The following is a 24,179-nucleotide window of genomic DNA, read 5'->3' as shown; positions in this document are numbered from 1 at the left end:
CAAACAAAACAGCAAATCAGGGCCAGGGTGCCCACTCTTGCCTCTTTATTCAACGTGGTATTAGAAGCCCAGATCCATTAGGCAAGAGAAGGCATGTGAATGGGAAAGGAAGAAATAAAGCTGTCACTGTTTGCAGATCATGTGAGATACATAGAAAGCTAAAGCACTCCATCAGGAAACTGTTAGGACTAAGGAACGATTTCAGCAATGCTGTAGGGTGCAAAGTCACCAAGGAAGTAAATGCCAGTCCCTTAGTCTCATCTGTCTCTGCAACCCCATCGGCTGTAGCCCACCAGGATCCTCTACCCGTGGGATTCTCCAGGCAAGAATACTGGAGTGGGTAGCCATTCTCTTCTCCAGGGGATCTTTCCAACCCAGCGATTGAACCTGGGTTTCCCACGTTGCAGACAGGTTTTTTACCGTATAAGCCACCAGGGAAATCAGTATACAAAAGTATTTTGCATTTCTATATACTAATAAAATGAGCTATCAGAGAAATTAAGACAATTCCATTTATAATTGCATCAAAAAGAATAAAATACCTCAGAATAAATTTAACCAGAGAGGTAAAAGACATGTAATTGAAAACTATCACATATTTAGGAAAGAAACTGGAGACAAAAATAGTCCATTCTCATGGGTTGGGAGAATTAATATTGTTACACACTCCATGCTACAGATTGAGTGCAGTTCCTGTAAAAATTCCAATGACATTTTTCACAGAAATTGAACATAAAATCCTAAAGTTTGTATGGAACCACAAAGACCCCAAGTCATCAAAGCAATCTTGAGAAAGAAAAAAGCTGGAGATACCACACTTCCCAGTTTCAAACCATCTTACAAAGCTATAGTGATCCAGACAGTGTGGTTCCAGCATAAACACATACGTGTAGATCAGGGGAACAGAACAGAGCCCAGAGAAACCCCCACATACGTGATCAGTTAACTTACAAAGGAGCCAAGAAGGGCCCCAGCTTTACGGTGGCTGGCTTGGTCATCGTGTAGACACATTAGTATAAGAAACTGCCGGGGCTTTTCTCCAAGTAATGGTACCATTCTGTGTTCCCACCACAGATGTGTGAAATCCCTGCTCACCGGCACACAGTGGTGACCTTGTTCACTCTGGACACTCTGGTGGGTGTGCACGACTGTCACATGGTGGACCCCAAGGGTTTTCATTCTTCGTTTCAGTGTGGGGGAAATAAATGAATCAAAGAAGGGGAGAAGGAGGAAGCAAACAGTTGTGTTTGTGTATATATCGTACACTTCATGGCCAGTTCCTCACCTTCCCACATCTCCCTGTCCTTTTTAGATCATGCATTGTTCTTTTCATAGCCTTCAAATTTATTTCTGTTGTTCATAATTACTTTTAAGCCTGTTTATTTCTAAAGCTATTCAGTAGTTTAATTACCTGAACATCTTTGGTGCCTAATACAGCTTTTCGTAATATCTGTGGGACTTGACTCGTGAACTTTTTTCGTTTGCTTTTTTTGTTGTTTTATAATTTTGTAAAGGGAGCTCATGTTGAGTTAGGCTTTATTTATGGGACTCTTGTCTGGCTTGGAGGTGTTTTGTTTTCTTTAGCCTTATAACCCAGAGATGTCATCAGCCTGTGACCATTTTCTATATAAAAGTTCTTAACTTGGGGGATCTTGACATGAGAGATAAGAGGAGTATAAATTTAAAGCCCAAATCTATTAGAAGACAGGCCCAAGGTTAGGAACTGACACAGAATGTTTTTTCATTCCCCAATCCCAGTCTAAGACGAGTTCTTTTGCTGGCGAGTTGCTTTTTCTGTTGTCCAGCCTTTCACTGGGGTAGGGGGCACACTGAGAAGCGCAGTGTTACGGGGGAGTCTTTGTTTCAGCCCTCTTCTCTTGCGTGTCCTGATCTCAGCTCCGGCCTCTGGCTGAGTTTTAAACCCTGACCTTTGGATGCTGAGGTTGGCGGTGCCCCCACCAGGCCACTGTCTCGGTCAGTTTGGCTCCTGTAAGAAATTACCACAGACAGGGTGGCTTAAACAGCAGACAGTGATTCCTCACTCGTCTGGAGCTGGAAGTCCAGCAAGTCCGGTGTCTGGTGCCGGCTCACTTGCTGGTTTGCAGATGCTGGCTGTCCTCTTGTACTCTCACTGGGTGGAGAGGCAGAGACTGCCTCTCTCGTGTCTGTTATAAGGACTCAAATCTCATTCACGAGGCCGCCTTCATAGCCTAATCACTGCCCGGCCCCACGTCCTCCTAATACCATCACACTGGAATTGGGGCTTCAGTGTAGGAATCTGGGGAGACACATACACCCAGTCCACAGCAGTGGTCACATGGCCCTGCCCACGGCCTGCTTGCCTTCAGTCCTTAGTGCCCTTTTCCTTTCTGCTGAGCCTACCTGTGCATTTGATTGGATGTTTGCATTACGTTACCCAATATATACGGGCCCTTTATAAGAGGAGTTTTTAGATTTTCCTAATCTTCCATGTTTGTAGAAATGAAAGTCTAAGGAAGAAAGATTGTGGTCTCCTGTGATTCCTGGAAATAGGAAAAACATTCATCTTAGAGACTATAAATCTATCTTCAAAAAATAAAGGCACACCAGGCGCGTGGCAGAGCGTTTATACGCTGTTTGAGTGACGACTTGCCTGTACTGGCCTGTCCTCTTTTCTTCACAGGGTTGTGTGTTTCCGGGGCATTCTGACGCTTCAGAAGGAAAGCGGCCATGTCCTTGGACGACATTAAGATGAGCCCCAAGGACTTCCTGGAGCAGGCTGACCTGGACAGTGGGGGCTTCGGGAAGGTGTGTCTGTGTTTACACAGATCCCACGGGCTGGTGATCCTGAAGAAGGTGTACACGGGCCCCAAGCGCACCGAGTGAGTCAGGGCAGAGTTGGGCAGGCCACGTGCTGTGCCAGGGCGGTGGAATCGGGTGGCACAGCCTTTATGAGACAGACATGGGTGCAAGGGTCAGCCCTGAGGCTTCATGTCGGATGGCCCTGCAGGGCGGTCATTGACATCCCTGACTCAGGAGGATTCAGACGCCGGCTAGGGGAGAGCCCCGAGCTGGGTAACAGAAGAAAACTGAAGAGGAGGAAGCAGAGAGGAGGCGGCCCAGGGCGATGCGGGGGCGCTGGAAGAGGAAGGGAGGAGCAGGCGGGAGGGGGCGAGGGCCTGCTCCACGGCGGGTGAGGACCAGCCCCGAGCACGGGGACGAAGCCCTGGTCCATGAGTCACAGCGTCCAGGACCCTCTCTCTGCGGCAGCCGGGAAGCTGTTGTATTTCCCTCCCTTCTCGCCGGAGTGGCTGTGCGAGAGGCCGCGGGTTTAGTCCGCTGTCCAGCGCGGTCCTTGTTTCCCGGCCGCATTTCCTCGCTGCTCTTCACCAGCTTTGCGTTGATGGGTCATCGGTTTAGCGCTTCCTGCGCACCGGCCGTGGTCCCCGGGGAGGAGGCCCCCAGGGTGGAGGGGCAGCCCCGGGGACGCTTGGGGGCGTTCCCAGGGCCGGGAGGGGAGCGGGCTGCCCCGCCCGTCTGACCCCCGCCCCCCGCCCCCAGGTACAACGAGGCCCTCCTGGAGGAGGGCCGGATGATGCACCGGCTGCGGCACTGCCGCGTGGTCAAGCTGCTGGGCGTCATCATGGAGGAGGGCAGCTACTCGCTGGTGATGGAGTACATGGAGCAGGGCGACCTCATGCGCGTGCTCAAGGCCCAGGTACGCCTCGCCCGCCCGCCAGCCCCTGTGCCTCAGACTCCGGTGCGAATGGCTGGTGGTTTGGATTTTCTCAAGGATAACAACACGGAATGAGGAAGGTTTCCAACAGCAAGATTCATCCTGTTTACCAAAGCCAAATAATTTTCATGCATTTGTTAAAAGTGTAGGTACCTGGACTTTCCCGGTGGTCCAGTGGTTGAGACTCCCTGCTTCCACTTCCGGGAGCACGGGCTTGATCCCCGTTCGGGGAACTAAGATCCCTGCTTGCCCTGTGGGGCGGTCAAAAAACAAGTCTATGTACCTGTTAAGAGCAAGGCCTGTGCTGTTTGCTCAGGAAGCAGTAGCAAGTATGACAGAGACAGGTAACGGGGCGCAGGTCGGGATGTGAGTGTCTGGTGTGGGGGTGTGTTGACAGGTACGCCCTCAGCGAGCTGTGGGAACACAGCTGAGGGCCCTCACCCTGCGAGGTGGTCAGGACGCATCTTCGGGGCCCGCCGGAAGGGAAGCTGCTATCTCTGTCCTCAGGTCCGGATCCGCTGCTCTTGAAGGAAGCTGGTGCTCTGGCCCCTTTGAGTCCCTTTCCGTCTCCCGGACTGACTGTCCCTTGTTCCAGGTCAGCATCCCCCTGTCCGTGAAAGGGAGGGTCATTATGGAGACCATCGAAGGAATGCGCTACCTGCATGGAGAAGGGGTGATACACAAGGACCTCAAGCCAGAAAACATCCTCGTTGACAGTGACTTCCACATCAAGGTAAACCGCAGTCAGGGCTTCTGGGGGATCAGCGTGATTCTGATTCTCAGCGTAAGTCCTTTTTCCGGACATGATGTGTGCCCAGTGCAGAGCTAGCCCAACTCCTCCCTGGTGACGGTGGTGCCAGGAAGCTCTACCAAGGAATCAAAAGAGAGAGACTTGGTGGAGGTAGTTATCTTTATTTATTCCTTTACTTACATCTCCTTTTAAAAAATCTGTTTCCTTTTGAAAACTCTGTGCACTGTAGTCAAAGGAAAAAGAGGGAGGGTTTTCTTTTCTCCTCTAGGTGGACCATCATGTCAAGTCGGCTTTGGCAGCAGGAATCCCAGCCGAGCACAAGGGTCTGAAAGGGGAAGCAACATTGCGGGGAGGACGCAGGAACTGCTTACCCAGGCGTCCCTTTACCAGAAGATTCTGCTTCTAGCGCTCTATTCCAGCCCTGGACAGGGTTTTTCTTTTTTCCTGTGTCTTTAAAAGAATGTTCTTTACGTTAATAACTTACCTTTTATGATCTGGGTTAGAATTTGAGGATTTTAGACAATCACATCCCCAAAAGCGTGGGTTCCCTGAAGCAAACGTGGAGCTGCCGCCTCTGGTGTCTCCACTGTATAGCTCTGTCACTCTGCCCTGCCTCCTCCTTCTGTTCTGTGTCTGAATTTGGCGTTTTTTTCTTTGCCCTTTTGTCTGTCTTTCCCCTCTTCCACATCCCATCTTCTCTCAGGTTCAGGCTCCCAACTCAGCACCAGTGGCGCTGCAGTCCTTATCCTCAGTGTGTCTTTGGGATCCTTGGAGACTCACGTCCACGGGCTTCTGGGCACCTTTTGGGAAAACAGAAGGTGCAGTACCATGTGCTGTGCGACCTGCTGGAAAGAGAGTGCCTGTCCCCAGCCTCAGAGCCAACAGAAAACGCGCAGAGTAAACGACGAGCTAGAGCAGACGTGGCTAGCTGTTCTTCTCGGGAAGACCTTCTGCTTTTCTCCCCATCAACCTCCCCCCCCACCCCCAGACACTGCGTAAGAATCGAGACGCCAGAATTTCACACAGACTTTTCTTAGGGGAGATTTTCCAGACGGCTGAGGACAGGTGTTTTCTACTAGTTTGTTCAGAGGTAGCTGTTTTAGACCTGTCCAGTACAGCTGTCGCTGCAAATGTTAGAGTCCCTTCACCTACTGGATAAGCCCCCGATTTAAAGACAGCTCTGACTTGCTTGCTGCCGTCACAGAAGCGTCCTGTGGGTTTGCTCTCCTGCAGATAGCTGACCTCGGCGTCGCTTCCTTCAAGACATGGAGCAAGCTGACGAAGGAGGAGCACAACCAGCAGAGGAAGGCGGGCGGCAGCGCCGGGAAGAGCGGCGGCACGCTGCACTACATGGCCCCCGAGCACCTGAACGACGTCAACTCCAGGCCCTCTGAGAAGTCCGACGTGTTCAGCTTTGCCATCGTGCTCTGGGCGATCTTCGCCAACAAGGAGCCTTACGAGAGTAAGGCGTCGATAGAGGAGGGAGGCTGGGGGTCAGTGGGAGTTGTTCGGTGGGGTAACTGTGCAGTGAGGTCGTGGAGGTTTATCACTATTTGTTCAATGTCTGTCTCACCCACGGGACTGTGAGCTCCACGGAGGCCGGGACCACATCTCATCCATTCACTGCTCTTCCCCTGGTATCTACACATAGAACGTAGTGGGTACTCAGCAAGTGTTTGTGGAATGGATAGTAATCTCGATTTAGGAATCGGGGGTCATAGGACAGATCGGAGCTTGGATAGTGCATCTCAGCTTGCAGGGTGCTCGACGATCCAGGCTTCCTCCCGGCCAGGAAGGCTTGCTTGGTTCTCCTTATGAGGCCTTTCAGGGCATACACTCCATACTTTCATCCATCCACTCACTCCTTCGTTCAGGAATTGTTTCTTTTCAGTACTTACTGTGGGCTCTTTACTTGGAACTGAGTCTATAAAGATGAGAAAGGGTTTGCGCAGGAGAACAGGTACATGAGTAGCTGTTCTTCAGTGTGTTAAAGTGAAGCCTCTCAGTCATGTCCAACTCTTTGCTACCCCATGGTCTGTAGCCTGCCAGGCTCCTCCGTCCATGGGGTTTTCCAGGCGATACTGGAGTGGGTTGCCATTTCATTCTCCGGGTCAGTGTGTTAAGAACCTGAACTAATGGCCCTTCTCCTGCCTGCTCTTCCTGGGTGATTGTCAGCTCCCAGGGTTCAATCCCCTCTTTGCTGATGCTGCTCAAACCTCCAGTGGAGGCCTGGACATCCTCCTATCTGTTAGATCCAGTCCATGTACCAGAGGACCCCCCAAAGCAGTATCCCCCAAAACAAATCCATGTTCTCTATGCTGCCCAAGTGGCTCACTCAGCTCTGCTCTTACATCCAGAAAATGGTGTTACCGTCCACCAACCAAGCTGCCCAACCAAGAACCTCAGTTTCCAGACTCAGCCTTGCCCTCCCACATCCAATCAGACATCGAAACCTGTGAATTTGGGAATCCCTGGCAGTCCACTGGTTGGAACTCACACTTCCATTGCCGAGGGCTGGGGTTCAGTCCCTGGTCAGGGAACTAAGATCCTACAGGCTGCGCAGGATGGCCGGAAACTGTGGCCTCTGGGTATATCAGATCCAAGATGCGCCTGCGTCTCTCTGTCTCCAGAGGACCCTGTCCAGTTCACACCCTCTGTGGCGGGTTCCTCATGCTGCCACCGCTCACACTGCCGTCAAACAGGCCGATCAGGCCTCTCAGTCATCTGTTTAAAATCCTTCCAAGACACCATTGACATTCAGGATCAAGTTCAAACCCCTCAGTGTGGAGCACAGGGCCCTCTCTGATTTGGCTAAGCTGTTCCTTCCCTCCCTCACCTCAGCCAACATGCCCAGTTACACTGAGCTGGTCATAATTTCCAGACACATCTTGATTTCTGCAACTCCCAATCTATTCAGATCCTGCTTTCTTGGCCTAGAATCTTCCTCTCTGAATCTTCCTTCCCAGTTCTTTACCCAGATAACTCCTGTTTATTCTTTTGGACTCAACAAAGCCTTTTCTGACTTTCCAGTAGTGGTCCTGTCACCAGAACCCTTTGTGCTTACTTCTTGAATAGCCAGTATCACTCTGAATTTTAAGTCACTCTTATTCAACTGAGCTCCTTCAGCGCAACCGCTGTCTGCTATTTGTCTCTGTATTCAAATCTGGAGTGTGGCACTGGCTTTGTTTACATATTCAGTCATCTGCCAAGAGGCAGCTTTGCCAGTAATCCGTCTTTCCTCTGTTTGATCGTCTCTGCAGAGGAACAGGTCCGCTCATCGTCCCAGGGCATTCTGCCCCTCCCTGGTACAACCGGGAGAGATCAGTGGCCTGGTCCAGGTTCTTTCACCTCCCTGCCCGAGAGGAGTGGGCCCTGAGCGTCTCAGCTCTCCTTCCCGTTTGCTCTGTAGACGCCATCTGTGAGCAGCAGCTGATACTGTGCATCAAGTCTGGGAACAGGCCGGACGTGGAGGACATCATTGAGTTCTGCCCGCGGGAGGTCATCGACCTCATGAGGCAGTGCTGGGAGGTGAACCCGGACGACCGGCCCACGTTCGCGGGTGAGTCCCCTCCGTGCGGCCACCGCCTCCCTCCCACGTGGCCGTCTTCCTAGTGAGAGGCTGACGGGCGGTACTTGGGGTTTTTAAGAAACCGAGTTCCACTCCTGATTTCAAATTGATTTCCTAGATTCCAAAGGCTTTGTTCGAAGAAAAGTTGCCATCCCTCTCCCAAGCATGAAGGCATACAAGGTCCTTTTGTTTCTTGGTGGTATTTTTCCCCATAGGTAAAGTTTTTAAATTGCATTAGAATATTCGTGACACATAATTCACCACTGTAACCATGTTTAGGTGTTCAGTTCAGTTCAGTTCTGTTCCACTGTCTGCAGCCCCACAGACTGCAGCTCGCCAGGCTTCACTGTCCATCACCAGCTCCCGGAGCCTGCTCAAACTCACGTCCATCGAGTCGGTGATGCCATCCAACCATCTCACCCTCAGTCGTCCCCTTCTCCTCCCGCCTTCAGTCTTTCCCTGCATCAAGGTCTTTTCCAGTGAGTTCGTTCTTCGCGTCAGGTGGCCATAGTACTGGAGCTTCAGCTTCAGCATCCGTCCTTCCAGTGAATATTCAGGACTGATTTCCTTTAGGACTGGTTGGATCTCCTTGCAGTCCCAGGGGCTCTCAGGAGTCTCCTCCAGCACCAGTCCAGCGGCATTTAGCGCATTCACAGCATCTTCACCGTCCCCACCTGAAAGCGTGCTCGTTCAGCACTGGCTCCCCACCCCTCCCAGCCCCTGGCAGCCGCCACCCTCCTGTGTGTCTCTGTGAACTTGGCTTCGCAGGGTCCCCCGTGTAGGTGGAATCCTACAGTGTCGTCCCGTCATGACTGGCCTGGTTCACTGAGCACGGCGTCCAGGGTTCCTCCAGGTCACATCCCGTCAGGATCTCCTCCCTATTTCCCGCTGAGCGGTGTTCCACAGCGTGAGGACCGCACCGTGTCTGTCCAGTCACCCGCTGCCGGAGGCGGGGGTGCTTCGCGGCCGTCGGACTTCTTAGCTTCTTTGGTCTCGGTTCCTCCCTGTGTAGCTGGCGTCTCTGGAAGCGTTATTTGCCTTCTGCATCGGGCTGAGAGCAGAGGAGGAGGGAAGGGACTGGAGTCCGCCACACCCGTGTGCCTCTTCTCATGCCCTGCGTCACCGAGGACCTTGCCAAGGCCCTGGAGGCAGCGGGAAAGAGGAAACCGGGCCAGGAGGAAATAAGGAGCAGGAGGGGACTTAGGAGGCTGCAGGGGGCTCTGCGCTCGTATTTCTGCTTTGAGGAAGCAGAACTGAAACCCCACCAGCCGCTCCCATGAGAGGCTATAGGGGTGACTGATTCAGTTGCCTGCCTTCTTGCTCAGTCAGCCTGAATCTTGTTCTGGCTTGGTTTCTTCTCATGCCTTTTCCACCTTTTTAAACTAAGATTCTACTTCTGAGATCATTGTAGACCTGTACGCAGTTGTAAGAAATAATGCAGACATCCCGTGTACCCTTTACCTAGCTTCCTCCAAGGACCACACCTGGCCAGACTCAGTGCACACCACATGGAACACTGACCCTGACACAGTCAGATTCCACACACACCATCTCCACAAGGGCCCTCCTGCTGCCATTCACAGGAGTGAAGCTGCTGTGGACACTCACGTTTCAGGTTTTTGTGTGAATGTAAACATTTCTCTAGAGTAAGTGCCCAGGAGTTAAATAAGTGAGTCATAGGTGGTTTCATGTTTAGTTCAGTTTTTTTTTTAAAGAAACTACCAGTCTGGGTATTCCCCGGCTGTCCAGTGGTTAGGGCTGTCTGCCGTCACTGCCAGAGGAGACCTAGGTTCAATCCCTGGCTGGGGAACTAAGTAAGATCCCAAAAGCTGTGCAGCGTGGCCAAAGAAAAAAAAAAACCCTGCCGAACTGTTTTCCAGAGTGGCTGTACCATTTTATCTTCTCACCAGCTACGCACAAGTGATCCCGTTTCTCTGCACCCTTACCAGCACCTGGTGGTGTTGCTGCTTTTTAGTTTAGCCACTCTGATAGGCATGTAGTGATGGGTCAGTGTGGCGCTGGCTTCATCTCCCCAGTGGCTGATGATGGTGGGCACCTACTTGCAGGTGTCTTTGCCATCTGTGTCTCTTCCACGGTGCAGTGTTGCTCTGTGTCTTTTACCCACTTTCTAATTGGATTTTGTCTTTTCACTGTTGAAGGTAGAGTACTCTCTGTATATGCCATATAGTGTTCCTTTCTCGGGCATGTGATTTTCACTTAGCTTCTTCCACTCTGGAGCTTGGGTTTTGGTTTTTTTTTTCCATTCTCTTCTCAGGATCTTTCACAGACTGAAAGTTTTTATTTTGATGAAGTCTTATTCATTAATCTCTCCTGTTGTGGATGATAATTTTGGTGTCAAGTCTGAGGACACTGTCAGGATTTGATCCAAAATACTTCCTTCCCTTTTTTTTCTGAAAATCTTAGAGTTTTACACTTAAGTCTGTGTTAAGTTCTTTTTTTTTTTTAATGTTTGTCAAGGAAAATTCATTATTGCCAGCAAAAGAATGATAGCACAGAACTAAATATTTGCTTGTCTTTCTTTGCCATTTATTTTGTTTATGTCTTATTGGGAAAATACCATGTTCCACGCCGAGTTAATTTTTGTATTTTTGTGTGAGATTTAGGCTGCATTTTGTTTTTTCCTTCTTGCCCTGCTCCACCTCCATTTGCTGAGCGGCTGTCTCTCCCCGTTACTTTGTCTCTCTGACTCTTTATACCAGATCCCTACCCCACGTGTTCCATCCTGGATCACCTCTGGTACCAGAGGGACAGAAACAAGGAGCCCACCCTTCCTTTTCCATCTGGGTATTAGCCCTCTTAGGCAGGGCCTTGTGCTGCAGCAGAGCAACTGCCTAAAGCTGCCTTCTGTTAGGCAGGAGCCCTTGGTTTCTTTCCAGTGGTATCCCTGCCTTCCTTCTGTCTACATAGAAATTAGTCTTGTCTGTCTATTTATGAAAGTGATTTAAAGTTTTATTCTGTTGCTTTGCCCACAGATTAAGGCACATAATTCAGAGATAATAGACTGTTAATATTTAAATTTTTAGAAAATATTTAAGAAATTTTAAAGTGTTTTCCTTTTTTTCGTATAGGCATTGAAGAAAAATTTAGGCCTTTTTATTCAAATCAATTGGAAAATTATGTAGAAGAGGATGTGAAGAGTTTAAAGGTGGGTGACATACCAGGTGCATTAAAGCAAATACAGTATCAGTCATGAAAACCAAAGCTAAGATTCAACTGAGATTCAAGCTAAGCAGCTGGGGAACTGGGGAGATCCCTTGGAGGAGGGCATGGCAACCCGCTTCAGTGCTCCTGCCTGGAGAATCCTCAGGGACAGAGGTGCCTGGTGGTTCCAGAGTCGCACACGACTGAGTGACTAAGAAAAACACGCAGCACAGCTTGGTAACCACACAAAAAAACCAAAATTAGCAGTTTTATGCAGAGGTCATCAAGGTAGCATTACTGGACCCATTCCTCTGTCAAAACAAATGAAGTGAGAGGAAAACCTATCTAGCAATATGGAAAAAGGTAAGCACAGCGTTACTGGAGTAGGATGGAAGGAAACCATCGGTGGAGCAGTCATGTTGAACAATTCTTGAAAGATTAAAAAGTCAACAGGATTATCTTTTGAGACATATAACAGGAAAAAAAGTTTTAAAAGGCCAACCCAAACATAATACTCAAGAAGCGCTAGAGGAGGAAGTCTTGGGTCAGCGTGTAGAAGAACAGATGTCACCTGGCACGTTGGCGGGCATTGTCACCCGGGAGCCATGCTTGCGTTTGTTTTAGAAGTTGGCTCTTCCCCCCGACTCCTCCGTGCTGCGCAGCAGATGGGAGCAGACCCTGCCCGGGACCACAGAGGTTTGTCAGAGGCCGGAGCCAGCTAACCAGCCAAGAGGAGCAGAGACCTTCCCACTCACACGCTCGGGAAGCAAGCTACAGTCCTGCTGCTGCTAAGTCGCTTCAGTCGTGTCCAACTCTGTGCAACCCCAGAGATGGCAGCCCCCCAGGCTCCCCCGTCCCTGGGATTCTCCAGGCAAGAACACTGGAGTGGGCTGCCATTTCCTTCTCCAATGCATAAAAGTGAAAAGTGAAAGTGAAGTCGCTCAGTCGTGTCCGACTCTTCGTGACCCCAGGGACTGCAGCCCACCAGGCTCCTCTGTCCATGGGATTTTCCAGGCAAGAGTACTGGAGTGGGGTGCCATTGCCTTCTCCTAAGTTTTAACATATTGCTCTAATCATGAGAGAGAGAGACTGCGGTAAATAAAACAGGCAGGAAACAGAGGTTTTAAAATACATACAGACACACACACACACAGTCAGTCAAGAACTGCCAGACTTTGGAGGGACACCTACACTGTAACAGAGAGGTGCCCAGTGCAAACCAAGGAAGGAATCACAAGGACATCGAGGAAGACAGTCGCTAAAGCAGAAAAGCATGAGTGCAGTGCTCAGGGAAATCTCACAATGATAAAAGCTTCATTTCACCAGAAAGATAATAGCCTGAAGTCTGTCAGCCTTTGAACAACACAGATTTGAACTGCACAGGTCCACTTATACTCAGATTTTTCTCAGTAAATACGTACTACATGATTGTCACTTGGTCGAATGTGTGATATGGAGCCACAAATACGGAGGCCCGGCTGTAAAGATGTATTTGAGTTTTCGGCTGTGAGAGAGATGACTGCCCCGACTCCTCTGTTCTTCAGGGATCAGCTGTGTAATTTAGAGAAACCAGCTCAACTAGAGACAGAAAACCTGAATATTCCTGTAACTATTAAAAGAGTTAAGCAGTCTTACAAGCAAATTCCACAACCACATAACTTAATCAGCAATTTCTATCAGATATTCAGTGAAGAAGTCACCCTGATGTCGTACAACTTGTCTGGATAAGAGAAGAGGGAACTCTCCTGAGCTCATTTTATGAGATGAGCATAACCTTGATTCCCAGACCTGAACGGCAGATACAAGAAAGGAAAACTATGCAATGATTTCACTTACCAATATGGTTTTGAAAATCCTGAATAAAATACAGACAGTTGAATCCACCAGTGGATGATAAAGATTGAAAAGATATGTGGTTTCACTAACACAAAAGCAAAGTGAATTCATTATAATTTTTCATCCATTAGAACAACAACAGTTTTGAAAGACTGATATATCAAGTGTTGGTGAAAATGCAAAGTAACAGACACTTTCATGCAGTGTTAGTAACAGTGTAAGTTGGTGAAGTTTATTGAAATGTGAAGCATCTATCAGACTTTTAAGCATGAACTTTTCCTGCAGCTCTACATAGTAATCTATCCTGTTCACGTGTAGCTCAAAGATTTAGCTTCAGATGTTTGCACCTTTGTGAGACTTACAATTTGGAAATATATAAATTTGGAAATCACCCAAATGTTTCTAAGTAGATGTACTAAGTTATGGTTCAGTTCAGTCACTCAGTCATGTCTGACTCTTTGCGACCCCATGAACCACAGCACGCCAGGCCTCCCTGTCCATCACCAACTCCCAGAGTCCACCCAAACCGATGTCGGTGATGCCATCCAACTATGTCATCCTCTGTCGTCCCCTTCTCCTCCTGCCCTCAATCTTTCCCAGCATCACGGTCTTTTCAAAGGAGTCAGCTCTCCGCGTTAGGTGGCCAAAGTATTGGAGTTTCAGCTTCAACATCAGCCCCTCCAGTGAACACCCAGGACTAATCTCCTTTAGGATGGACTGGTTGGATCTCCTTGCAGTCCAAGGGACTCTCAAGAGTCTTCTCCAACATCACAGTTCAAAAGCATCAATTCTGCACTCAGCTTTCTTACATCCATACATGACTACTGGAAAAACCATAGCCTTGACTAGACGGACCTTTGTTGGCAAAGTAATGTCTCTGCTTTGGAATATGCTGTCTAGGTTGGTCATAACTTTCCTTACAAAGAGCAAGTGTCATTTAATTTCATGACTACAGTCACCATCTGCAGTGATTTTGGAGCCCAGAAAAATAGTCAGCCACTATTTCCACTGTTTCCCTATCTATCTGCCATGAAGTGATGGGACTGGATGCCATGATCTTCGTTTTCTGAATGTTGAGCTTTAAGCCAACTTTTGCACTCTCCTCTTTCACTTTCATCAAGAGGCTCTTTAGTTCTTCTTTCTGCCATAAGGGTGGTGTCATCTGCATATCTGAGGTGATTGATATTTCTCCCGGCAATCTTGATTCCAGCTTGTGCTTCCTCCAGCGCAGTATTTCTCGTGATGTACTCTGCATAGAAGTTAAATAAGCAGGGTGACAATATACAGCCTTGACGTACTCCTTTTCCTATTTGGAGCCAGTCTGTGGTTCCATGTCCAGTTCTAACTGTTGCTTCCTGACCTGCATATAAGTTTCTCAAGAGGCAGGTCAGGTGGTCTGGTATTCCCATCTCTTTCAGAATTTTCCACAGTTTATTGTGATCCACACAGTCAAAGGCTTTGGCATAGTCAATAAAGCAGAAATATATGTTTTTCTGGAACTCTCCTGCTTTTAGGATGATCCAGCGGATGTTGGCAATTTAATCTCTGGTTCCGCTGCCTTTTCTAAAACCGTCTTGAACATCTGGAAGTTCACGGTTCACATATTGCTGAAGCCTGGCTTGGAGAATTTTGAGCATTACTTTGCTAGCATGTGAGATGAGTGCAGTTGTGTAGTAGTTTGAGCATTCTTTGGCCTTACCTTTCTTTGGGATTGGAATGAAAACTGATCTTTTCCAGTCCTGTGGCCACTGCTGAATTTTCCAAATTTGGTGACATATTGAGTGCAGCACTTTCATAGCATCATCTTTTAGAATTTGAAACAGCTCACCCGGAATTCCATCACCTTCACTAGCTTTGTTCTTAATGATGCTTCTTAAGGCCCACGACTTCACATTCCAGGATGTCCAGCTTAGGTGAATGTGAGTGATCACACCTTCGTGATTATCTGGGTCGTGAAGATCTTTTTTGTACAGTTCTTCTGTGTATTCTTGCCACCTCTTCTTAATATCTTCTGCTTCTGTTAGGTCCATGCTATTTCTGTCCTTTATTGAGCCCATATTTGCATGAAGTTATGGTTAGTAACTATATAATCATTTAGGAGTGGTGGAAACTAACAAATGACATGGAAAGATCTTCAAGACTTATTGTAAGTGAAAAAATAAATCCCAAAACCACAGAGCATGACTCTGCATGTGAGTGCTCGGTTGCTCAGTCATGATAAATGATAATAAAAAAAATTTTAAATCAGTTGGCTTTATATGCAAGGGTTTATTTTGGTTTCATTATATTCATTGTTCTGTGTGTCTTTCCTTAGTCCAATACCACAGTTTTGATTACTGTAGCCATGTAGTAAGTTTTGAAATCAGGAATCTTTTTTAAGATTGTTTTGGCTATTTAGGAAAAAAAGTTCATTCATTTTTTTTAATATTCACTGCTTGTAAGAACTATGTGATATTTCTACCTTCTGAAAAATTCATTCTTGTAACAATTTTTTGGAACTATTTTCTACTGTTTACCTAAAGTATGTTGTTATCCTCTTAATTTTAGAAAGAGTTTCCAGGCCAAAATGAAATTGTAAAGAGAATGAAGTCTCTCCAAATTGACTGTGTGGCAATAGCTCCAAGCAGGTCAAATTCAGGTAACTTACATTGTGATTGAAAATCTATTTATTTATGTGTTCGCTCGTTCACTCACACAACTGCGTAAAATGTTATTTACAATTGTATGAGAAAAAGCAGCTGTAAAATTTAACGCCTGTCTTAAAGGAATTTATAGCATATTTGTAGTTAATATACAAACCTTATGTACATAAGATACATATGGACTTCCCTGATAACTCAGCTGGTAAAGAATCCGCCTGCAGTGCAGGAGACCCTGGTTCGATTCCTGGGTCAGGAAGATCCCCTGGAGAAGGGATAGGCTACCCACTCCAGGATTCTTGGGCTTCCCTTGTGGCTCAGCTGGTAGAGAATCTGCCTGCAATGCAGGAGACTTGGGTTCGATCCCTGGGTTGGGAAGATCCCCTGGAGAAAGGAAGGGCTACCCACTGCAGTATTCTGGCCTGGAGAATTCCACGGACTGTATAGTCTGTGGGGTCGCAAAGAGTTGGACACGACTGAGCAACATTCACTTTCAAGATACATATATTTGAAATACTAGGTAACAACAGGTTCACCAAAATCATCAAGTACCCTGAACACATAATCCGATAAGGACACATAATATATCTGATAGGGAGGAGGTGACAGTTCATGAAAAAGAGAGGAACGGGTAGGAGCAAAGTCCTCGAGAAGGTCAGGGACGAGCCTACCCAGGGCACGTGCAGAGAGGCTGGCCTCGGAGTCAAGCAGGGGTACTTCTCTCGTTATGACAGAAGGGAGGGCAGAGTCTCAGAAATCAAAGCCGCTCGTCAGTTGTCTGTTCTGGGGCAAATCACTCAACTTGTTGTGAGCCTCATCCACCGTTACGGTAATAACTGCTCCTGGTCTGTTGTGCTAAGTCACTTCAGTCGTGCCTGACTCTTTGCAACCCTGTGGACTGTAGCCTGCCAGGCTCCTCTGTCCATGGGATTCTCCAGGCAAGTGTCCTGGAGTAGGTTGCCATTTCCTCCTCCAGGGACTCTTCCTGACCCAGGGATCAAACCCCTGTATCCTGCATCTCCTGCACTGGCAGGCGGGTTCTTTACCACCAGCACCACCCGGGAAGCCCACTCCTAGTCTTACAGGGCTTTTAAAGAATAAAAGAACCCACGGAAATGCTTAGCCCAGAGCCGCTGCCGTTCTCATTTTCCAGCCCTCATCACACCAAGGAGACACTTTCTCTGCTCCAGCACGAGTCCCTTTCTTCCTTAGTCACTCCCACAACACCCGCTTTTCTGCTGCTTGCTCATAACTTCCTTGTGCTCTCTCACCCCCAGCAGGGACAGCTACTCACTGCCTGTACAGCTCACAGGAGGGAGACCAACTAGTAACTGCTTTTCATCTGCTCTCAGAGTTTTCAGTCTGTTATCCGGGGTGCAGAGTCCCGATGGTGCTCGGGGTCTGTTTTACACCAACTAGTAACTGCTTTCGATCTGCTCTCAGAGTTTTCAGTCTGTTATCCGGGGTGCAGAGTCCCGATGGTGCTCGGGGTCTGTTTTACACCAACTAGTAACTGCTTTCGATCTGCTCTCAGAGTTTTCAGTCTGTTATCCGGGGTGCAGAGTCCCGATGGTGCTCGGGGTCTGTGTTACTTCCGAGTGTTCCGTGATGCTCTTTCCGATGCTGGTCATTTCTTTCCAGCCACAGAACAGCCCAGTTCACTGCACAGCTCACAGGGCTTCGGGATGGGTCCCGTGGAGGAGTCCTGGTTTGCTCCCGCCCCAGATCACCAGCCGGAGGAGAATGACTTCCTGCTAAACAGTAAACTCCAGGAGGAGGCCAACTACCACCTGTACGGCAGCCGCATGGACAGGCGTACAAAAGAGCAGCCCAGACCGAACATGACTCACAGCAGTGAGGAAGAAAGGAGGCGCAGGGTCTCCCACGACCCTTTTGCACAGCAGAGACCTTATGAGAATGCTCAGAGCCCAGGGATAAAAGGCTTCGCTTACCCTGGTGTGATGAGTCACACCAGTGCAGCCCAGCAGCCAGCAGGGCTAAGCAGCCAACCCCAGTCACCATACTGGAGAGATCCATCATTTCCTCTACCTGGGCTTGGAGTGAGACCGCTGGACCTGGGGACCACGAGTTCACGAGTTTGGTATGCACCAAACCCAGGCCACATGCCAAGCCTATATAAAACTCCGGTGCCTGAGACCAACCTCCTGGGAAACACACCCACCATTCCATTCACCTCTGTGCCATCAAGAGGTAAACGGGCCTTGGAGTCACACTGTTCTTTTAAATTTTCCTGAAAATAAAGCCAGCCACTGCTCTGTCACAAACTAGAAGGTAACAAAGGTCAAGCCATTTGGAGTCTTCGGCCACCAGACGCACCTTGCCCCCCGGGATAGTGTCATCAGACCCCTCAGCCTAGGCTGTCCGTTCAGGTGGGCTTCAGGCAGCTGCCCACACGCGGGGTGACAGAGCCTGGCCTCCAGGAGGCACCCTTGGCTCTAAGCCGAATCTCAGTAGCCCACTGTGTCCAGGCTCTGATGTAAGGGGAAGTATGTATTCTTTCATTTGCCCTTGCTGTTTTCTGAAGGTAAGAAGTCAGTCTCAGACACGTTCATCCTTTATCTTGTCTAGGCCAGAGACTACCATTTGTGATGTAAACCACATTGTTGGGCACCCATCCCCTCCAGAACTCTTTCTTCTTCCCAACCCAAACCTGTCCCCGTCAGACACTAACTCCCCTTTCTCCCTCCTTCCCAGCCCCCGGCAGTCAGCCTTCTGCTTTCTGTCTCTACGAATTTGTGACTCTAGGGACCTCATATAAGTAGAGTTATACGGCATTTGTCCTGTTGTGATGGGCTTACTTCACTGGAGAAGGAAATGGCAGCCCACTCCAGTACTCTTGCCTGGAAATCCCATGGATGGAAGAGCCTGGTTGGCTACAGTCCATGTGGTCGCACAGAGTCGGACACGACTGGCCAACTTCCCTTTACTTCACTGGAGACAGTGTCCTCAAGGGTCATGCATGCTAGGTCATGGGCCAGAACTCCCTTATTGTAAGGCTAAAGAGAATGCATTACCATTATGTGGCCCATCCAGAATGGACCACATTTTGTTTATCTGTTCATCTGCTGACAGACCCTTGGGTAGGTTCCACTTTTTGGCTGTTAGGAATAATGCTACAAACATGCGTGTATAGATATCGGATTAAGACCCTGCTTTCAGTTCTTTGGGGCATATACAAGTAGAGTTCCTGCATCGTATGGCAGGTTTTTTTTTTTTAACTTTTTGAGGAACCACCACTGGTTACCACAGTGGCTGCATCTTTTTATATTCCCACTAGCAGCGCACAGAGGTTCGTTTCTCCACATCCTTGCTGACACTGGTTGTTTTCTGTATTTTTGATAGTTTCCAACCTAATGGATGTGAGATGATTCAGCCAACTTTTAAAGAAGAAAATTTCAAGTGGTGGCGTAGGATGAATTATTTAACTTCAGCAGTCCTGCCCCTTTACCAGGCTGTCCTTTTTTCTCTTCCTTGCAGTCTAGATATACTACTTATCTCTGTGTTTCTTTCTAATTAGATGAGTCTGCGAAATATACCATACAAAACAGTTCTGGCATTCAGATTGGCGACAGCAATTACATGGAGATTGGTGGAATGAGTTCATCAGTACTCGATAGCATGTACATGAGCTTGAAAGAAGAGCCGGCTTCTAAGTACCAAGCCATCTTTGGTAAGCTGCCCTTGAAGGACTCATCCTACAGCAACCTTGAACTTTCTCACCTGATTATTTCTCTGATGGCCCTCCCTGAAGATGCCCTATTGCTCCTCATGTAATTTCCGTGGACGTGCTTTGTAACTTCTTTATGTGTGCTGAGGCCATAATTAGAATATCTAATTCATGGGTTTGCTATGAAAGTGAAATGAGTCAATACAAACAAAGGGCTTATACACTGTCTGGCGCATCGTAAGATAGAAAAGTGTTAAACACACCATCATCATCAGTATGGCCACCCAGACCCAGGAGCCCATCAGGTCCTCGTCAGAAGGATTCCGTAAAAGACAGAAGACTATGCCCTCAGCTGCACTTGCATAATAAAAATTAGAGGGCTTTCTCTTATGGGATTCCCCTATACAGCCTCATAACATTAATCCCAAAACACAACCTGGGGAAAACAGTGCGATTTAAGAACCCAGCTTTCTAATCCACCCCAGGACTGGCATTCTCTTTTTTTCATCAAGGGCCAGAGAGCAAGCATTTCCAGCTCCGCTGGCCCTGCCTCTTTAATAAAGGGTGAGAGCGTGAGCGTTTCCGGCTCCGCTGGCCCTGCTGTCTCTGTTGCAGCCGCTCAGCTGACACCGCCTCCATATGGGCTTCCCTGGTCGCTCAGATGGTACAGAATCCGCCCACAGTGGGAGACCTGGGCTGGAGCCCTGGGGTGGGGAGATCCCCTGGAGGAGGCATGGCAGCCCACTCCAGTCTTCTTCCCTGGAGAATCCCCATGGACAGGGGAGCCTGGTGGGCTGCAGTCCTGGGGCCGCAGAGTCGGACTCGACTGAGCAGAGCACGTGGCGCAGCTGACCCCCAGCACGCCAGCAGCCCCAGGCAGTAGGTGCACGGATGGGTGTGGCCACGTTCTAATAGAACTTTGTGGTGGCTGAGAGGTTAAAGCGTCTGCCTGCAATGCGGGAGACCTGGGTCTGATCCCTGGGTCGGGAAGATCCCCTGGAGAAGGAAATGGCAACCCACTCCAATATTCTTGCCTGGAGAATCTCATGGATGGAGGAGTCTAGACGGAGCCAGGCTACAGTCCACCGGGTCGCAAAGAGTCGGACACGACTGAGCGACTTCACTTTCACTTTCTTTCACTTTACAAAACAAGCAGCGGGCCACGTGTGGCTCACAGGCCATAGGTGGTCAAAGTGAAAGTGAAGTCGCTCAGTCGTGTGAGACTCTGCGACCCCATGGACTGCAGCCTACCAGGCTCCTCCGTCCATGGGATTTCCCAGGCAAGAATACTGGAGTGGGTTGCCCCATCTAACCCTCTCAAAGCCAGTCTTTAATGCACTAGAGCAGAGGTTCCTAAGGTCTGGGCTGACAGGGTGCCTTTGAGAACCTGCTGGAGCCCAGGGCCCCTCTCCTGGTGAAGCATTGGCAGACTCTGGCCGGGAGGCTGACATCTGGTGGTGATGGTCAGAGCTGCACTGTGGGAGCCGAGGAAAGATGGGCGTTCTGCCGGGGGGGATGAGGTGTCTCTATTATTCCGCTTACTGAACATCACGGAATATGGCTTGTTTGTGGTGATTTTATACTTCTGTTTGCTTCATTTTATTATTTTTACGAAGGCCTGAGAGGAAGGAACCAGTAGGGAGAGAGAGGTTACGGCTCTAGGAGGAAGGAGGACTGAGTGGGGCAGGGGAGGGATGAGCCCAGAAATGCTGCACCGGTGAAAAGACAGTGCAATCAAGGAGTTCCCACCGGTGGCCTCCGTGTCCCGGACCAAGTGAGAGGAACGCGCACTGCTGGCTGAAGGTTTCCTGAGCTGAGTGACCTTAACTCTGGCCAGATGGAAGCAGAACAAGGCCCAGAAGGAACAGAATGGCGCCTTCCCCCTTGACGCCAGGAAGGTGCAGTGTGACGGGCTGTGGCTCAGCTGGTGCGGAGCAGCCTAGCAGCCAAGGGGGCAGCTCCCAGGAGGCAGCAGGTCCTTGCGTGGGCTGGTAGACAGGTGAGGAGCGTCCAGGCAGCCGACAGCCAGAGCATGGGGGAGTTAACCTCTTTTACTGACTCCTGGTACTGGGTACTTGATGCAGGTGTTTGAAGCCAGAGTGTTCACGTGGCCACAGCTCAATGCCTTCTCCTCTTTTCTGTTCGGCAGATACTACTACTAGTCTGACTGACAAACACCTGGACCCGGTCAGGGAGAATCTGGGGAGACACTGGAAAAACTGCGCCCGTAAGCTGGGCTTCTCTGAATCTCAGATCGATGAAATTGACCACGACTACGAGCGAGATGGACTGAAAGAAAAGGTTTACCAGATGCTCCAAAAGTGGCTGATGCGGGAAGGCAGCAAGGGGGCCACCGTGGGGAAGCTGGCCTTTGCGCTCTACTTGTGCTCGCGGATAGACCTGGTCAACTGCTTGATCCGCATCAGCCAGAACTAAGCCCACAGGCGCTCCTGCGGCAGGGGGCCACCTCCTCCCCTGGCGAAAGCCTGCTGCCTGCGGAGACTCGGACTTCTCTTCTCCCGGATACAGGGGGTGCTGTGTCTGCGTCAAAGTCACTTCCTGCCTTTCACAGCTGGAGGATGGGAAAGGGAATCTCCAGCAAACCACCCACGGCGCCGGACGCAGGACCCCCTATTTGTGGCCAAGGCCCAACCCAACAAGAAGCCTAATCGGGCTTCGAAAAGGAGAGAAGAGAGAGTTGAGAAAGATCATTTTTTTCTTTCATATTATCCCATAATCTTCATGCTACTCATTCTGGTTTCTGGGAGTTTTGATTGAGCAAGGAAAAAAAAGAAAAATTTGGAGACTATAATCTAAATCAGCTTTCTAATTTTACACTGTCTTCTCCACATAAGCGCCTGTTATATCCAAAGTGAAAAATAAAAGTTCTCATCCAGTCGGATATCGGAAAACTGGAGGGGGAGATGGTCCCCAGCTGCAGGAGGGGGCGGGGTGATTCCTTTCCCAGATGCATCCCTCGTGACCACTGTTCTCTAAATTCCAAACAGGTTAACTAATCAGTGTCAGAGACAAAAAGCAGACAATATTTTAATGGACTAATTAAAATAAAATTTTGTACCTCAAATGGAAACCACTGAAATTATGTTTGTATAAACGAAACAGTGTGAGATTCTCCATGGTGACCCCCGGCTACTGGCAGGAGAGTTCGGGGAGCTAGGGAGAAAAGAGCTTTCCTGACGTTGCATTTTGACTTTCGAGATGAAACCCACGGGCCTGAGAGTAAGCACTGCTGTCTCGCACACCCAGCTCAGGGGCCTTTCCTTCAGCCCCCACCGTCTAACTACTGGACGAAGAGGGCCAAGTTTACATCTGAGGAGTTTTGATATTAGGCCCAAACGCCACAAAAACACTCGTCCTGGGCAGGAATCAACGAATTGGGACGACACAGACTACAATACGAGAAAGAAGGCAACCTGTTCTTGGCTCTGAGAAAGGTATCCAGACCCTAAGGTTGATACTCCTAAGTGAGACCCACTCCCAGACCGCAGACCCTGCTCTAGCAGAGTCCCTGCTTGTCGCTGTCGCGATAACCTTTGCTGTGGGTCCAGACAATGAAGTTAGACCTTCAGCAACACGAAAAGGAGTTATTTCTCACAACACGTTTTAAATAGTTTAAGAAGCTTTTCTAGTTACAGTAATCATGTAAATAGAATAGGTCTGTATACGGTCAAGGTGTTAGAAGCATCTGATTACAAAGACATCACTGAAGGACCAGTTCTATGGTATAATCCAGACTCAGGCCTCTGAAATCAAGCAGGCACAAGTTCCACTCTGGCCGTGCACCTGGGGCCTGCTTCCTGACCTTTCCCGGCCTCAGTTTCCTCATCTATAAATAGGGTGCTAGGACATAAGGTAGGTGTGAGGATTAAAAGAAGATGATGCATCTCATTTTAGGTGCCTGGCGCAAAAAAGTTATTTAAGATGTTTTTTGATGTAGACCATGTTTAAAGTCTTTATTGAATTTGTTACAATATTGCTTCTGTTATTATGTTTCGGTGTAGACGCATGTGGGATCCTATGTCTGCAATCACGGGTTGAACCCCTTTGCGTTGGAAGCCAAAGTCTTAACCACTGGACTACCAGGGAAGTCCCTAAAAATAGTATTTTTAAAATTAGCTTTTATTGGAGTCTAGTTGCTTTATAATGCTTCGTTAGTTTCAGGTGTACAGCAAAGTGGATGTTAAACATATATCCACTCTTTTTTATATTCCTTTATAGATTCTTTAGGTCATTATAGACTGTTGAGTTCCCTGTGTTATACAGTAGGTTTTTATTAGTTGACACCAGTAGCCTAAGACCTCAGCACTACCATTTTTGCTGACCAGTAGGATAACTGGTATTAAAATTGTACAATTATTTTTAACCCTCATCATCTCTGACAAGAAATCCCAATCAACATTTCATAAAAAAAATAAGGAAATGTTGACCCCACCTAAGATTCTGATAGTCAAAAAACAGTAGCTGGAACATTACATATTTCTCTTTCCTTCTGTGTAGGAAACTGATGTGACAGCTTTATGTTGAAAAGACATTTTATCATAGTCGGTATTTAAATCAAACCTCTCTTTACTGCCAAGAAACTCCCATGGGTCAGGGAGGACACTGCTGGTAATACAGCTTCCCATGGCTGTAACACCAGCAAGCACTGTGCATAGAGGATTGTTACAATGAAAGGGTCTCCAGGAGAAGTAATATAAAATGCAAGGAAGCTGCTGGAATCTCCAAATCAAGACAAGGCTAAACAGCAGCCACCGATGTGCGGTTGTTTTCTGTTAAGGGAGAGAGCAGCCACAATCAAA

The 24,179-nt window shown here is 48.6% G+C and overlaps 1 protein-coding gene across 4 annotated transcripts in view; it reads left to right on the top strand.

Moving 5' to 3' along the window:
- The window catches only part of RIPK1 (receptor interacting serine/threonine kinase 1), a 28,065-nt gene extending 5,025 nt beyond the window's left edge, over nucleotides 1-23,040 (top strand). Inside the window, exons 2-11 of one of the 4 annotated variants that reach the window (XM_068994268.1) lie at nucleotides 2,663-2,861; nucleotides 3,541-3,697; nucleotides 4,311-4,448; nucleotides 5,700-5,928; nucleotides 7,876-8,025; nucleotides 11,124-11,200; nucleotides 15,580-15,670; nucleotides 17,313-17,882; nucleotides 19,210-19,362; nucleotides 21,509-23,039. In XM_068994268.1, the coding sequence (XP_068850369.1) occupies nucleotides 2,710-2,861; nucleotides 3,541-3,697; nucleotides 4,311-4,448; nucleotides 5,700-5,928; nucleotides 7,876-8,025; nucleotides 11,124-11,200; nucleotides 15,580-15,670; nucleotides 17,313-17,882; nucleotides 19,210-19,362; nucleotides 21,509-21,795 (2,004 nt within the window). In that variant the 5' untranslated portion in view covers nucleotides 2,663-2,709 and the 3' untranslated portion in view covers nucleotides 21,796-23,039. Of the gene's footprint in view, nucleotides 1-2,548; nucleotides 2,862-3,540; nucleotides 3,698-4,310; nucleotides 4,449-5,699; nucleotides 5,929-7,875; nucleotides 8,026-11,123; nucleotides 11,201-15,579; nucleotides 15,671-17,312; nucleotides 17,883-19,209; nucleotides 19,363-21,508 lie in introns of those variants that run through there. The other 3 variants (XM_068994267.1, XM_068994270.1, XM_068994269.1) reach the window with 3 other exon arrangements.
- Nucleotides 23,041-24,179: the final 1,139 nt, after the last annotated feature.

The sequence above is a fragment of the Capricornis sumatraensis genome, chromosome 22 (genome assembly GCF_032405125.1).
Source record: "Capricornis sumatraensis isolate serow.1 chromosome 22, serow.2, whole genome shotgun sequence".
Classification (NCBI taxonomy): domain Eukaryota; kingdom Metazoa; phylum Chordata; class Mammalia; order Artiodactyla; family Bovidae; genus Capricornis; species Capricornis sumatraensis.
Note: the sequence above shows the minus strand (reverse complement) of the source record. Positions and strands in the feature narration are given on the sequence as shown.